Source organism: Eulemur rufifrons, chromosome 29 (assembly GCF_041146395.1).
Source record: "Eulemur rufifrons isolate Redbay chromosome 29, OSU_ERuf_1, whole genome shotgun sequence".
NCBI lineage: Eukaryota > Metazoa > Chordata > Mammalia > Primates > Lemuridae > Eulemur > Eulemur rufifrons.
The window spans coordinates 14,863,296-14,879,082 of NC_091011.1; the positions used below are offsets into that span (position 1 = coordinate 14,863,296).

The 15,787-nt window shown below is 36.9% G+C and overlaps 1 protein-coding gene across 4 annotated transcripts in view; it reads right to left on the minus strand.

The window, feature by feature from the left end:
• SUGCT (succinyl-CoA:glutarate-CoA transferase) overlaps nt 1-15,787 on the minus strand; it is a 676,753-nt gene that overhangs the window by 399,816 nt on the left and 261,150 nt on the right. For all 4 annotated transcript variants that reach the window (XM_069461618.1, XM_069461617.1, XM_069461616.1 and 1 more), the window contains one exon: nt 14,398-14,495. In XM_069461618.1, coding sequence (XP_069317719.1) covers nt 14,398-14,495 — 98 coding nt within the window. The remainder of the gene's footprint in view (nt 1-14,397; nt 14,496-15,787) is intronic.

Sequence of the window (15,787 nt, forward strand, 5' to 3'; positions counted from 1 at the left end):
TACACAGACCCTAGGCAATAGAGACTGTGTGACAGGGTATCAGCAGTCCCCACACTGGTAGAACAGCCTTCCATAAGGGTAGCTGTGCCCCAGAAATCCCCAGAGCCAGCTCCAAAGTTCTCACTGGACCCAAGTCAGAGGCTCTGCCCTATGGTTCCAGGGCTCCCGCTGGGCCTGTGACTCCAGAATTGTGCCTGGCTCCCAAGACCCCACTAGTGAGTTCCCACCACTACCAATGGGACAGCAGAGCCCCCCTAAGATTCAACACTTCACTGAGGACCCCCAACCCCGAGCAGCTGTCATTCCTGGACTTGGTTTGAAATAGTCACCAGCAAAGGAGAACAGGTGCCTGCAATTCTGTTAACCCAGAGCTGAGATAAGGGGAGCCAGATGAGAAGAAAGCAGCAAAAGAACCCTGGCAAAATAAAAAAATAAAATAGTTTGGCACCTCCAAGGGAACATAAAAGAATAATACTAGTGGGCCCCACCCACAAGGAAATTGCTAAAATTTCAGAAATGGAAGTGAGAATATGGATGGAAATAAGATGAATGGGATTGAAGTTGAAAACCAACAAAAAGAAGCCAAAAACATATTTCAGGAAATCAATTTTAAAAAAGGAAAAAGTCAGTAGAGAACTAGACAACATAAGAAAGGGTATAAGAGAACTTAAAGAAATTAAAGAGTCATTTAGGGAATTTCAAAATGTAGTGGAAAGCTTAACAGGCTAAATCAAGCAGAAGAAAGAATCTCAGAGCTTGAAGACAAGGCTCTCAAGATAACCTAGTCATTCAAAGAGGCAGAGAAGAGTATAAAAAGTCTGAGAAATCACTGAGAGAGATATGAGACTATGTAAAGTGAACTAACATTTGATTTATAGGTATCCCTGAGGGAGAAGAAGAAAAAACTAAAACATGGAAAAACTATTTGAGGAAATTATTGAAGAAAACATCCCTGGTAACACCAGAAATTCAGACATGCAGATATAAGATGGACATTGAATACTGGGAAGATTCATAGCAAATAGGTCCTCTCCAAGAAACTTAGTAATCAACTTGGCCAAAGTCAAAATGAAGGAGAAAATTCTGCAAGCAGCAAGATGAAATCATCAAATAACCTACAAAGGAAAACCCATCAGACTAACTGCAGACTTCTCAGTGGAAACCTTACAAGCCAGAAGGGATTGGGGCCCCATCTTCAAGTGACTTAAACAGAACAACTGCCAGCCTAGATTTTTGTATCCTGAAAAACTAAGTTTCACAATTGACAGAGAAATTAAGTATTTTCCACACATGCAAACACTGAGGAAATTTGTCATGACCAGACCTGCCTTGCACAAAATATTCAGAATGGCACTATATACAACTCAGCACAATAGATACCCACAAGTATAAATTCACTTTAAAAAAAAAAAAAGGCCTAAGGCTCACAACTATAAAACAATAGTATAAGAGGTAAAACAAAGCAATAAGGGATCACCCAACAGGATGACCAGACCAACATCCCACATATCAATGCCATCAATCAATGTTAATGGACAGAATGCACCTCTCAAAAGACACAGCTTGGCTGAATGGATGCAAAACACAACCCAAGTATCTGCTGTCTCCAGAAAACACATGTAATCAAAAGGGTGCACACAGACTCAACATGAAAGGATTGAAAATATATTCCATGCAAATGGAAATCATAAGAGAGCAGGAATAACCATTTTCATATCACATAAAAATTGACTTTAAGGAACAAAGATAAAGACAAAGAGGGTCATTATATAATGGTAAAGGGAGCTATCCAACAAGAAGACATAATAATCCTAAATATATATGCACCCAACACAGGAGCTCCCAGATACATAAAGCAAATTTTACGAGAACTAAGCAAAGAAATAAACAGCACCATCGTAACTGCCAGGGACCTTGACACCCCACTATCAGAGCTCAACAAATCATCAAAGCAAAAAATAAAGAAAGGAACAATGGACTTAAAGCAAACTTGAAATCAAATGAACCTAACAGACATTTACAGAACATTCCACACAAAAAACACGGAATATACATTCTCCAAGGCTAATCATATCTTAGCCACAAAACAGGTCTCAAAAATTCAAAAAAATCAACCATGTACCTTATCAGACCATAGCAGAATAAAACTAGAAATCAATTACAAGAGAAACATTCAAACCTACACAAAATCATGGAAATTAAACCACCCACTGCTGAATGATTACTGGGTCAGGAATGAAATTAAGAAGGAAATGAAAAAATTCTTTGAACGGAATGACAAAGGGGACACAAACTATCAAAATCTTTCGAACACAGCAAAAGCATTCCTCTGGGGAAGATTCATAGCCTTAAATGCCTACATCAAAAAGGTAGAAAGATCACAAATTAACAACCTATAGTCACACCTCAAGGAACTGGAATAAAAAGAACAAACTAAATGCAAATCCAGCAGAAAAAAAGAAATAACAAAATTAGAGAGAACTAAATGAATTGGAAAATAAAAAAAAAACAATACAAAGGATTAACAAAACTAAACCTTGGTTCTTTGAAAAGATAAACAAAACTGACAGATCTCTTGCTAGACTAACCAAGAACAGAAGAGAAAAGACCCAAATAAGCTCAATCAGAAATGAAAATGGTGAAATCACAACTGATACCACAGAAATACAAAACATCATCCATGAATACTATAGAAATCTCTGTGTACATAAACAAGAGAATGTAGAGGAAATGGACAAGTTACTGGAAAAAACACAACCTCCAAGACTCGACCAGGAACAAACAGAACTCTTGAACAGGCCAATAATGAACAGTGAGATTGAAACAGTAATTAAAAAAACCTCCCCCCCAAAAAATCCCTGGACCAGATGGATTCACTACTGAATTCTATCAGACCTACAAAGAAGACCTGGTATCCATAATACAGAAATTATTCCATAATATCAAGAAGGAGGGAATCATCCCCAACTCATTCTACAAAGCCAATGTCACCTTGATACCAAAACCAGGGAAGGACACAACAAAAAAGAAAACTATAGACCAATGTCGTGTATGAATATAAATGAAAAGATTCTCAATAAAATATTACCAAACTGAATTCAACAGCACATCAAAAAAATAATCCACCAGAACAAATGAGCTTCATCCCAGGAATGCAAGGATGGTTCAACATACGTAACTCAATAAATGCAATTTACCACATAAATAAAAGCAAAACAAACATCATATGATCCTCTCAATAGATGTAGAAAAATCATTTGACAAAATCTAGCACCCTTTTATGATAAAAGAAAAAACAAAAAAGTAGGCATGGAAGGAACATATCTCAGAATAATAAAAGCCCTGTATAATATGACAAACCCACAGCAAACATCATACTCAATGGGAAAAAGTTGAAAGCATTCTCCCTAAGAACTGGAACAAGACAAGCATGCCCACTGTCATCATCTCTATTCAACATAGTGCTGGAAGTCTTAGCCAGAACAATCTGACAAGAGAAGAACATTAAGGGTATCCAAATCAAGAAAGAAGAGATGAAATTATTGCTCTTCACTAATGGTATGATCTTGTATCTAGAAAACCCCATAGATTCCACCAAGACTGCCCTGGAATTGACAAATAAGTTCAGCAAAGTCTCAGGATATAAAATTAATGTATGTAAATCAGTAGCATTTCTATATGCTAATAACAAGCAAGCCAAGAGTCAAATCAAAGATTCAATACCATTCACAATAGCTACAAAGAAAATAAAATAACTAGGAATATACTTAACCAAGCCGGTGAAAGATCTCTACAAGGAGAACTATGAAACTCTGAGAAACAAAATCTAAGAGAATACAAACAAATGGAAAAATATATCATGCTCATTGATTGGCATAATCAACATTGCGAAAGGTCTCTATTACCCAAAGTTATTTACAAATGCAATACAATCCCCATCAAGTTACCAATGTCATACTTCACAGATCTAGAAAAATTAATTCTATGCTTCATTTGGAACCAGAAAAGAGCTCAAGTAGCCAAAGCAATCTTAAGCAAAAAGAACAAATATGGAGTCATCCATGATACCAGACTTCAAAATATGCTACAAGGCTATAATAATCAAAACAGCATGGTATTAGTACAAAAATAAAGACATAGACCAATGGAATAGAACTGAGAACCCAGATATAAAACCATCTGCCTACAATCAACTGATCTTTGACAAAGCAGACAACAATGTATACTGGGGAAAAGAAGCCCTATTCAATAAATGGTGCTGCAAAAATTGGATAGTCACGTGCAGAAGAATGAAACAGGACCCCTACCTCTCATCATTCACAAAATTAATTCAAGAGGGATAAAAGAGTTTGATCTAAGGCATGAAACCATAATAATTCTAGAGGAAAATGTAAGAATAATTCTCCTAGATATTGGCCTAAGCAAAGAATTTATGAAAAAGATCCCAATGACAATCACAGTAACAACAAAAATTAATAAATGGGATTTGATTAAACTAAAAAGCTTCTACACAGCTAAAGAAACAGTCAACAGAGCAAATAGACACATACAGAATGAGAGAAAAATATCTGGAAGCTACACATCTGATAAAGGGCTAATAACCAGAATTTAAAAAGAACTTAAGCAAATCAGCAAGGAAAAAATAAACAACCCTATTAACAAGTTGGCAAAAGACATGAACAGAAGCTTCTCAAAAGAAGAGAGACAAATGGCCAATAAACATATGAAAAAATGCTCAATGTCACTAATGGAAATGCCAATTAAAACCACAATTAGGTATCTTACCACAATTATAATGGCATTTATCAAAACTTCCAAAAACAATAGATGCTCACATGGTTGCAGAGAGAAAGTAATGCTTATACACTGTTGGTGGCACTGTAAACTAGTACAACCTCTATGGAAAGTAGCATGGAGATGCCTCAAAGAACTAAAAGTAGAACTACCATTTGATCCAGCAATCCCACTTACTGGGTATTTATCTAAAAGAAAAAAAAGACTTTTCATCAGAAAGACATATGCACTCGTATGTTTATTGCAGCACAATTCACAATTGCAAAGATGTGGAATCAACCCAACTTATACCTATCAGTTCATAAGTATATTAACAAAATGTGGTACATGTATACAATGGAGTACTACTCAGCCATAAAAACGACGAATTAATACCTTTTGCAACAATCTGGATGGAACTAGAGACCATTCTCCTAAGTAAAGTATCTCAGAAATGAAAAAACAAACACCACATGTACTCACTATTAAATTACAACTAACCAATGAGCACACATGTACACAAAGGGAAGTAAAACTCAATAAATGGGCTAAGGAAATGAACAGAAACTTTTCAAAAGAAGACAAAATAATGGCCAGCAAACATACAAAAAAATTCTTAACATCTCTAATCATTAGAGAAATGCAAATCAAAACCACATGAAATATCATCTAACCCCAGTGAGATTCGCCTCTATCAAAAAATCCCAAAACAGCAAATGCTGGCGAGGATGTGGAGAGACAGGAACACTCTTACACTGCTGGTGGGACTGCAAATTGGTGCAACCTCTGTGGAAAAGAATTTGGAGATACCGCAATGAGTTAAAAATAGAATTACAGTTCCATCCAGCAAAAGCACTATTAGACATCTACCCAAAAGAGCAAAAGCCGTTCTATAATAAAGACATCTGCAGCCGAATGTTTATGGCAGCACAATTCACTATTGCAAGGATGTGGAAACAACCCAAGTGCCCGTCAACTCATGAATGGATTATTAAAATTTGGTATATGTATACAATGGAATATTACTCAATTATAAGAAATGACAGTGATCTAGCACCTCTTATATTTTCCTGGATAGAGCTTGAGCCCATTATCCGCAGTGAGGTATCACAAGATCAAAGGAAAAGCCTCCACATGTACTCGCTGTCAAACTGGCACTAACTGATCAACACTATGGTGCTCACACAGTAGTAATATTCTCCAGGGATTAGGGGGTTGGGGAGGGTTAACTCACAACTAATGGACATGGTGTTGTATTGTAGAGGGGAAGAGCAAGCCTCTAACCCCCACTTGGGTGAGGCAGAGATATAAAATGTAAGCAAAACGTTTGTACCCTCATAATACCCTTACATAAATAAATAAATTAAAAAAATAAAATAAAAATAAAAATACCTTTAAGAGCAAAAAAAAAAAAAAAAAACTCAGTGGTAATCAACCAGGGGACGGGGGGAAGAGGGGAGGGATCAAAACCTACCTAACGGGTACTATGAACATTATTTGGGTGATGGGCACACTTTTAGCCAGAACTCAAGCATTACAAAATGACCCATGTAACCTAAAACATTCGTACCCCCTTAATATTTTGAAAGAGAAAAAAATTGGGGACTGTAATTTATGATTCTCCAAGGATTGAGATTCTCCTCAAAGAGACTGAGCACTCTTGCAGGCTCAGACTGTGCTAGCTGCTTTCATGACTATTCCTGTGTTTCAATTCTCATTGTGATATAGGTATTGTTACATATATCTGATATGGGAGAACCTGAGGCTCAGGGCTGATCAGTGGAAACTAGGGTCTCAAATTTAGGTCTTCTGACATTCTTTGATCATAATACAAGCTCCCTGTTTAGTTCAGAGTCCTCATTTCCAACTATCTTCTTTTTCCAACTATCTCTTCTTTTTGTTTCATAGGACCAGGCATCATGGGATCTTCTCTCTCTTCCCTTTCACCGGTTCTGTCATACTTGGATAGCTTTGCTCATTGTTGGCTCACATATTCACTAACTGCAAGAACATTGATTGAGTGTTGGAAACCCAAATAAGCACTAGAAATAAAAATCAGAAAGACGTAGTCTCTGCCTTAAGAAATTCCCTGTCTTGTCAAGGAGGAAGAGAAGTAAATGACTGATGACAGCTGAGTGTGGTATATGCTTTGATGCAGCAGCGTAAGAGGGGAGGCCTAGAACAGACAAGCAAGGCAGGAAAAGCTCCTAAAACTTGTGCTTATTTTAAAGGACTGGTAGTAGCCAGTGAGATGAAGAAGCTTCATTATTTTATTGTTAAGCAATGAGATGTGGGAAGACACAGAGGATTAAAAGAGCAGTCCACATTATAAGGAGAAGCACATGGTTGTGTGGCTGGAGCAAGGCCAACAAGGTAGGAGGTATAATTACATGTGTTAAGGTAAATGATTTGAATTTTATCATTAAAGCTGTTGAGAGCCCTGGAAAAACCGAGGCAGGGAAGTAGAATGATCAAATTTGCCTAATGGTACCAAGATATGGGGTTTTTTTTTTAGTTAACATTAGATTTAGGCACCTTTGAGGTTTTAGTTCCTCTGTTAACTGCCAAGAAATATTCCAGATCCAACTCTACAATATTTTGCAGAAGTCTATTAAAAATAATTTGACATCAAATTTTGAAAATGTAAGGTTAGAGGAAAGTCCTTAATAAGCCCTTGATTCAACAAATATTTGTCTAGCACCTCTGTTTAGAAGGCCCTGAAATAGGGCATTTATTAATAATTTCACAATGTTTTAGTAGAGTAAACCCTGAAAATAAGTAAATATTCAATCATATGTCAAAAACTTAAGAAAATATCAAATTATCCAAAACCAAAAATAATTATTTATTTTACTAAAGGAATTGCCACAGTATTTTCAAAGGTGAATTTATCTAATGCTGTCAGTTTTATCTGTGATGACTTACTGTAATCTACCTTTTAGGAATGCCTTCACTAGGACTATATTGACATGCACTTGCTTTATATGTGTAACATTTTTCCAAAAGCAGTTTAAAAATTTTCATCAGTGTCTTTCCAAACTACAGATGCTCCTTGACTTACAATGGGATTACATTCTGATAAAACTCATTGTGAGTGGAAAACATCATAAGCTGAAAAGGCATTTAATATACCTGACCAACTGAACATCATAGCTTAGCCTACCCTACCTTAGACATGCTCATGCACTTACAGTAGTGTGGCTACTAGAAGCTACCGCTTGCTGCCACTGCCCAGCATCACAAGAGAGTATCATACCACATATACCACTAGCCTGGGAAAAGACCAAAATTCAAAATTCGAAGTGTGATTTCTACTGAATGCATATCACTCTTGCACCATCATAAAGTCAAAAAATTCTAAGTTGGGCAAAACTGTAAATTGGGGACTATTTCTATTTTTTTTCTCACATGAATTCTTTCTTGCTATAAAATTACACACAGGTCAATATTTCCTTCTTTGAACTAATTTTTTCTTCATCTGCCTAATTCTATTTGTCCTTCAAGACCCATCTCAAATGGCATCTTCACCAGGAAGCCTTCCCTGACTTGCCCAGATTAAAGTATTAATAGTTGCCCCTTCCCTGGGTTCCCTTGGGCAGGCTGTACATGTTTACCCTGGTACTTCCCACACCCTACCTACATAAATCAATGCTTTACTTGTTTGTTTTCTTAATTAGACCACGAATTACGCAAAATCCCAGGCTTCACCTTTCATCTCTGTATCTGTAGTACCAGGGTACACACTCAGTGGCCATAAAGGTTGGTGAAGAGAAAGAGAAGAAATAAAAATGAATTTTATTTCCATTAATATTTTCTCCATTATTTCTCTTTTCCTTCATTCTCATTTCATGTCTTCCCATTATTTCTCTCCAACCACTAATACATCATCTTTATCCTTTTCTTCTTGGTTTCCATACACATCACAACTTTCAATCTCTCTCTTGAGGTCGTAACTATTGCAAAAATGCTGATCCAGTGTGTGAGTAGCACACGTTTAAGAGTTTGTTGCTCCTTGGCATTGCAAAGAATAGGTTTGTTTTATCTGGCCCTGGATTAGTCTCCATTAGTCTCTTCTTCTGTTTTTTAGCTAGGGATTTTTAACATGCTTTAGCTTTTAGTTTTCAATGTTAGCAGCTGGGTAAACAGACTTTCTGCAACACCGCGGATAAAATGGCAAGCTCCAGGGGAAAGTCTTCCATCTTTAGATTAATAAAAAAGACTTGCTCACAGCCATGGTGGGGGAATAGTAACACCTGAGAGCATGTGAGGGGAATTGTGTGTGCTGGCTGTGGAAAGGCAGCTGATGACCAAAACAGGCAGCTGCTGTCCTGAATGAGGCTGACCGTCCTCAGAGAGTAGTGTCAAACTGTACTGAGCAAGAATAACAGAGAAGTGAGGTAAGTGACTGACATCTCTGGTAAGCACTTTCAAGAGTCTACAAATTTCACAGGAGAATCACCTGATTCCAAAAAGTTTAAATAAATGCACACCATGGGCAGGGAGAGAAGTACTCAAAAATTGCTCGCAAAAAAATACTTCGGAAGGAAGATTTTGAAACACAAGAGGAAATCCATGTGTGTATTTAGGAGAGCAGACTTTGTAAAAATCCATAAATGCTTCTGTTTTCACTTTTGGATATCAAATTGCGTGTAAGGGGTGAGAGGTTTTTTTTGTTTTTTTTTTTTAAGATAAACACAGTGAGTCCATCATTCCTAGAGTTTGTTTTTAATGTTATGTGAGGTGCAAAATCACTCTCACAAATCCTTCTACATTTTTACATATTTCAAAGATTTTCTGAAATAAATATATAGGCGGACGAAAGTGTCCATGAGAATTAAGGGAACGTGCTTATGATGTAATGTTTAATAACAGACAACAGGCAAAAATATGATGTACTCACATGGTAATGTAGCTACTGTTACTAAAAATTTACTTTTACTATAGAAATGATTGACAAACCACATTTTTAAAAATTGTAGCATGTATATCAACATGTTCAAAAAAAGATTAAAAGATAATAAATGATTAACAGGCATAGCCTATAGCTACAATACTTTTGTGGAAGCAAATTTTTTTAAAAGATTATATGAAAAATATGGAAAACTAACTTCCTTAGGGTCATCAAAACAAATGTTTTGTGGAAGGGTAAAAAAAAAAAAAAAAAAAAGAAGCATGTCTTTTAGAAAGTCTGCAAAGGTGAAAGTCCAAGAGGGCAGGGATTTTTGTCTGTTTTTCTTTTCTTTTTTTTTGTTGTTTTTTTTTTTTTTGAGACAGAGTCTCGCTTTGTTGCCCAGGCTAGAGTGAGTGCCGTGGCGTCAGCCTAGCTCACAGCAACCTCAAACTCCTGGGCTTAAACGATCCTCCTGCCTCAGCCTCCCGAGTAGCTGGGACTACAGGCATGTGCCACCATGCCCGGCTAATTTTTTCTACATATATATATATATATTTATTTTAGTTGGCCAGATAATTTCTTTCTATTTTCAGTAGAGACGGGGTCTTGCTCTTGCTCAGGCTGGTCTCGAACTCCTGAGCTCAAACAATCCACCTGCCTTGGCCTCCCAGAGTGCTAGGATTACAGGTGTGAGCCACCGCACCCGGCCAATTTTTGTCTGTTTTTCAATGCATATTCCCAGTGCCCGGAACAGTCCCTGGCACAAAGTAGGTGTTTGATAAATATTTGTTTCACAAAGAAGTGATAGTGAATGAAAGAAGGAATGAATGAGAAGTATATGCCATTTAAACTCAGGCCCTGTGACCTCTCCGGGTAAGCAAGGAGGTCTTGCTGACTCCGTGGTGCTGGAATACTTTGAACTGTACCAGGTAGAGTATTCCCTTCAAGAATTCTCTTCAGGTTAGATAGAAAATATAAGTTGTTGATAAGCAAACTCATTTTTTGACTAAAGGAAAAAAAATCCTTTATTTCACAAGGTTAAGAAACTACTTTGTCACAAGGTCTGTCATGACTTTCACAACAGGCTCTGCCTGCCACCTCCTCCGCCCTCTCTGAACTCAAGCACCACCACTCTTCCTCTTGCTCCCTGCTCCAGGCACACTGTCCTCTGTGCTGCTCCTTAAACTCTGTCTGGCATCTTTCTCCTGGTCTCCCTCCCGCATCTTCTCTCATTTCTTGCAGGCTTCTGCTCAAATGTCACTTTATCAGAGAAGCCCTCTCTGACCAGCCTAAATGAAATAGCAAGCCTCACACCCAACTTCTGGCTCTCCTCCTTTGCCTTCCCTGCATTATTTTTCACCAATGTACTTTATCTGTTTCATTCTGTTCTCTATTCCCAATGCTTGTGATAGTCAGTGCCTACTACATGGTAAGTGCTCAGTAAATACTTACTGAGTGATTAAACAGACAAGGACACAGTAACATTTCATGTGCCTTTTCAAGGAGACAATGTGATATATGGAAAAGGTGTGGTCTTTTGAATTCCATCCTAACTAACTATTCACTATGTGCCTGACCTTGAGACTAACCTCCCTAAACTTCAGAATTTTCATCTTTAAAATGGAAAGAAGAATAATACTTATTTGGCATGTACTTGACATCCATCAAATGTTGGCTCTTTTCCTTCTTTTCTCCCTACCTCCTTTTTGTGGTTGGGAGCTAATGTAACTCTGTTGATAGGAAACAAAGTGATTCACAAGGTGAGATGGCTACAAAATGAAAGGCACGATGTGCTGACCAGGACCAGAATGTTGAGCAGACTCCTGAGCAATATCATTCCCGACAACAACGAACGCTGGTTGTGCGCTTGCGCTGGACAACTGACAAGGCACAGAAAGGACACCTTCTTTCCTGAAGGTGCTGTCATGTGACTGGGAACTCAGATAGAGATATTAGAGGGTGGTTTCATTGGGATGAAAAACTGGCCTTGAAGCATGACTATGTTTCAGAATAATAGCAAATCTGAGGAGCATTTCAGAGAGGAAACAGAAGAAACTGAATGGGAGTATGGCTGGAGCAGAGGCTTCCTGCACAAGCGGTTAGGAGAAAAGGTGCACAGAAAAGGTGATGTCAGATTGTGGAAGATCCTGGATGTCAGATTGAAGAGACCAGATTTAATTCTGTAATTTATGGAGAGCCATTAAATTTTTTGAATAGTGGAAAAACATAGACTCATATAATGAAAATGCTAACTTTTAAAGCACTTGCAGAGACTTCTGAAAGCCAAGCACTAAAAATGAATACAGTGACATTGGTTCAGAAAAACAAATGACAAGGTTATAAGTGGGAATGAATCCATATTCTAATCTTCCCTGGTTGTCACTGTTTGAACCACCATGGAGGAGAAAAGACAAACTGGAGACCTGAAGAACTGCATGTCCTAAGAGAGCACCCAAAAATGTCAAAACAGTAGCAGAAGAGAGCACAAAACCTGGCCTCCAAGCAATCAACCAAGGGCTGTATCTGCAGTCTATGTTTTAACAGCAGCACCTCTGATGATGTGACCTCCTTCTCAAATTTCCTCTCTTCAAACTACCCTCCCAGTCTCTTCCTTGTAGTTTGATTCCTTATTCCTTGTTAGGTCTAAATAACTCTAAGAGCACATTCAGGAATAACATTAATCAGGTGTCGGGCAGATGTGGGTGGGGGAGGGGATGAGTGTATACATACATAATGAGTGCGATGTGCACTGTCTAGGGGATGGACACGCTTGAAGCTCTGACTTGGGGGGGGGCAAGGGCAACATACATAACCTAAACTTTTGTACCCCCACAATATGCTGAAATAAAAAAAAAAAAAAAAAAAAAAAGAGTTGAAATCCTAGAAGTTAAAAACCACCTATGGCTAAATGGGTTTCTAAATGATTGTAACAAATGTAAATTCACAAGCAGACTATGAAAACATCATTTCCATTCACTTTTGATATTATTGGAGGTTATTAAATCTTAATTGTTTAATTTTAATATTAAAAAATATATATATATCAACCTGATGTGTTCCAAAATGAAAAACTCCCACTTTCATATATATATGAAAGAAGCAAAAAGAAAGTGACAAATTATTTAATTCACCCCAACGAGGGAAAATAGAAATTAATCTGTTACAGATGCTGCTAAAAGTCTGTCTACATTTGAATCCTGTAATAGAATTTAGCAAAGCGTAAAAGTTTTAGGACATAGGAAACCAATGACTTAACTTTGTGGTTCTTGAAGCTATAAAAGTGCTGGCAACTAAATAACAAGATGACACTTGTATCTGCCCAGGTTTTGTATTTTTCTTGGGATCCACTCTTCTCACAGCATGGACATGATTTAGACTATCAAAGAGCTTTTGATAAGGTTCTCACAAGTGGCTATTATTGAAACTTGGTAACCATGGTGTGAAAGGAAAAAGTCATATCAATTAATTAAATGAATTAAAAATGCTTGAGATGCAAAGAGGGAAAAAGCAGAAATAAATGGCCAATTCTTATGTGGAGAAAGGTTAATCACTGAGGGCTCTGGGGCTTTGCAGTAGAATTGGAGTTATATTTAACTAATGACCAGGAAAGGGGCACCCAATTCTCATTCCCCAACTCTGCGTATATCAGTCCCACACACAGAGTCCCTATTGATGTTAAGAGCACTTGGCACGTAGAAAAGATATAGGCAGTGTAGAGAAGAAGTGTTTAAAATCCAGGAAAGAGAAAATAGGTAAATGAAAGTTGACTCAGATACTCATGTAGAGATCCCCAAATACAAAGGGGACAGAAATAAAAATAACATTAGCAGAATTTTATTTTTTAAGAACTTTGATATATATACTACATGGAAACACATGTGCCTCTTCAAAAGACTGGATATTTGAACAAAAGCATCCAATTTATTGGCATTATGAGAGCAAATTTTCCATATTGCAGAACAGCAATTGTGGGCATTTAGATGCACAAAAACTATTTCTGCAGATTGAGAAGATATATAAAGGAAGAAAAGTGAAACTAATAGGAAAAAGTAAGAATTATTACTTTTTTTCAACAAACGTGAAAAATTGGTATAAGCATTACAAAAGCACAAGCAGACATGAACAAAATAATTTGGAAATCAAATAATTAACATTAATCTTTTATGACCCATAATTTAACATGGCATTTTCAATGACCCAGAAATATCATCATGATTCACAAGAGGGGCTCAGAAAAGCCAACAGACTCTTGACTTCACCTCCCATTGTCTTAGTTTCCTCATCTGTAAAATGGAAATAATTGAACTTACCTCATGGGATGATTATAAGGGTTAAATGAAATAAAGTATGTAGAGCGTTTAACACAGTAAAAGTACAAAATAATGTTTCATTATCTGTTTAATTATTACTGTTGTTGTTGCTATTACTAATCATGATATACTAAACCCAAATGGTTACAAGCCACAGAGAAACAACTTAATTCAAGTCATTGTGATTTTCTTATTTGTATCATTGTTATGACTCAGTACTTAATAACACATATAAAATGCTTTCAAACGCTTTTGAACAAAAGAAAAAACATAACTTCGAAATATCTTTCCACTAAAAAATCTTACAAAGTGGAAGAAAATTACAAATTGATCCAAATAAGCCAAGAAAAAACTCACAAATCACTAGATAAATGCTTACAACATATTTCTTCTTAAATATCTGAGTACTAGATCCAAGCTTACCGTGTAGATAGTATTTCAATAAGCTCTTTTCTATTCTGTACTCGAAGGTGGTTAGTTTTGTACTTGGAGTCATCAATCAAGTCAGGCAAATTCAAGATCTAAAAGATAAAGATAATTTTAAAGTGTAATTCACAAGTTCTTCATGTACCTGCCTGTGAATGCTAGTGTGTAGGGCCTATCGCTGCTCCCTTCCTAAGAACATTTCTTGCTGGTCTTTATATCTGTCAATAAAGAGGTAATAGAAAGAATGACCACACAGTTAGGATGGATCATGCTGGTGAATGGGTTTGCCATTTATAAGAGGTTTTTACTACATTTAAGCACATATGTCTACATATGGGAACATAGAAGATGAGTTCCCAGACCCCCATAATAAATCTTGTATATATGAGAATATAGAAAAAGAGTTATCGGATCTCCATAGCAAAATTCTTGTCTAGAGGAAATAGGGAGATACAAAATTAGGTAAAACCAACCAAATCCTGAGAAACAATATCATAGGTGTCTGCACTTATATGAAGCTGACAATCAACATATATCTTGTACGTACATTTACTCATTTGCTCCACATGTAAATAGAATAATATTATCTGTCCCAACAGTCCTATCCAGGATGTTATACAAGTTTCTAAAATAAAGGTAAAGCATATACATTTGCCCAAATGCTCACCATTAAAATGATGTCAAATTAAAAGATCTTCTTCCTATAGAAGTGTCACTATTTTTTATCAATGTCTCCCTGAAGAAATACCAGCTAGAAATGCTTTTATATACTTCCTCTTTTTCTCCTCCTCATTAAAGGGAAAATCTATCTTGCAAATCCCTTTGGACATCTTTCAATTTTAACAAGACCATAACGAAAGTACCAAGTGGATTTGGGATGGGAAAGAAGTTTTACAAAGAATGTGTGGAGGCAGTGTTTGGCAGTTGTGTTGGAAAGTCAGATGGAGCATTTATGGGCTGGGGGAAGGCCCTGTGGCCTACAGAAAGCTTCATTGACTTTATTTATGTATTTTCTTTCAATATAAACATTTAATGGTTTCATTTGTTTCCCACAGTTTAAATAAAATCAATCCATTAATCATCGTACAAAGAAAAGAAAAGTGAGGAAGATTCCCCGAAGTAAAGAGACCATCTCAATGGTATAATTTCTCTTTCACATGTTCCACTTATTCATTTCCTTTAGGAATAATAAAGACAGCATTACTCTCTACAGATTTTAAAAAGCAACACCACTTACAATGCCCTTTCTAGAAACCTCCCTGTCACCACACCTGATCCCAGAATCAGCCTCAAGGGCTGTCCAGCAGTCAGAAACCCTCCTTCCCTGAGAGTGAATAAGTCATTTCAAGAAAAAGCAAGTGTCTTCACTAAGTCACAGGTTAAATTT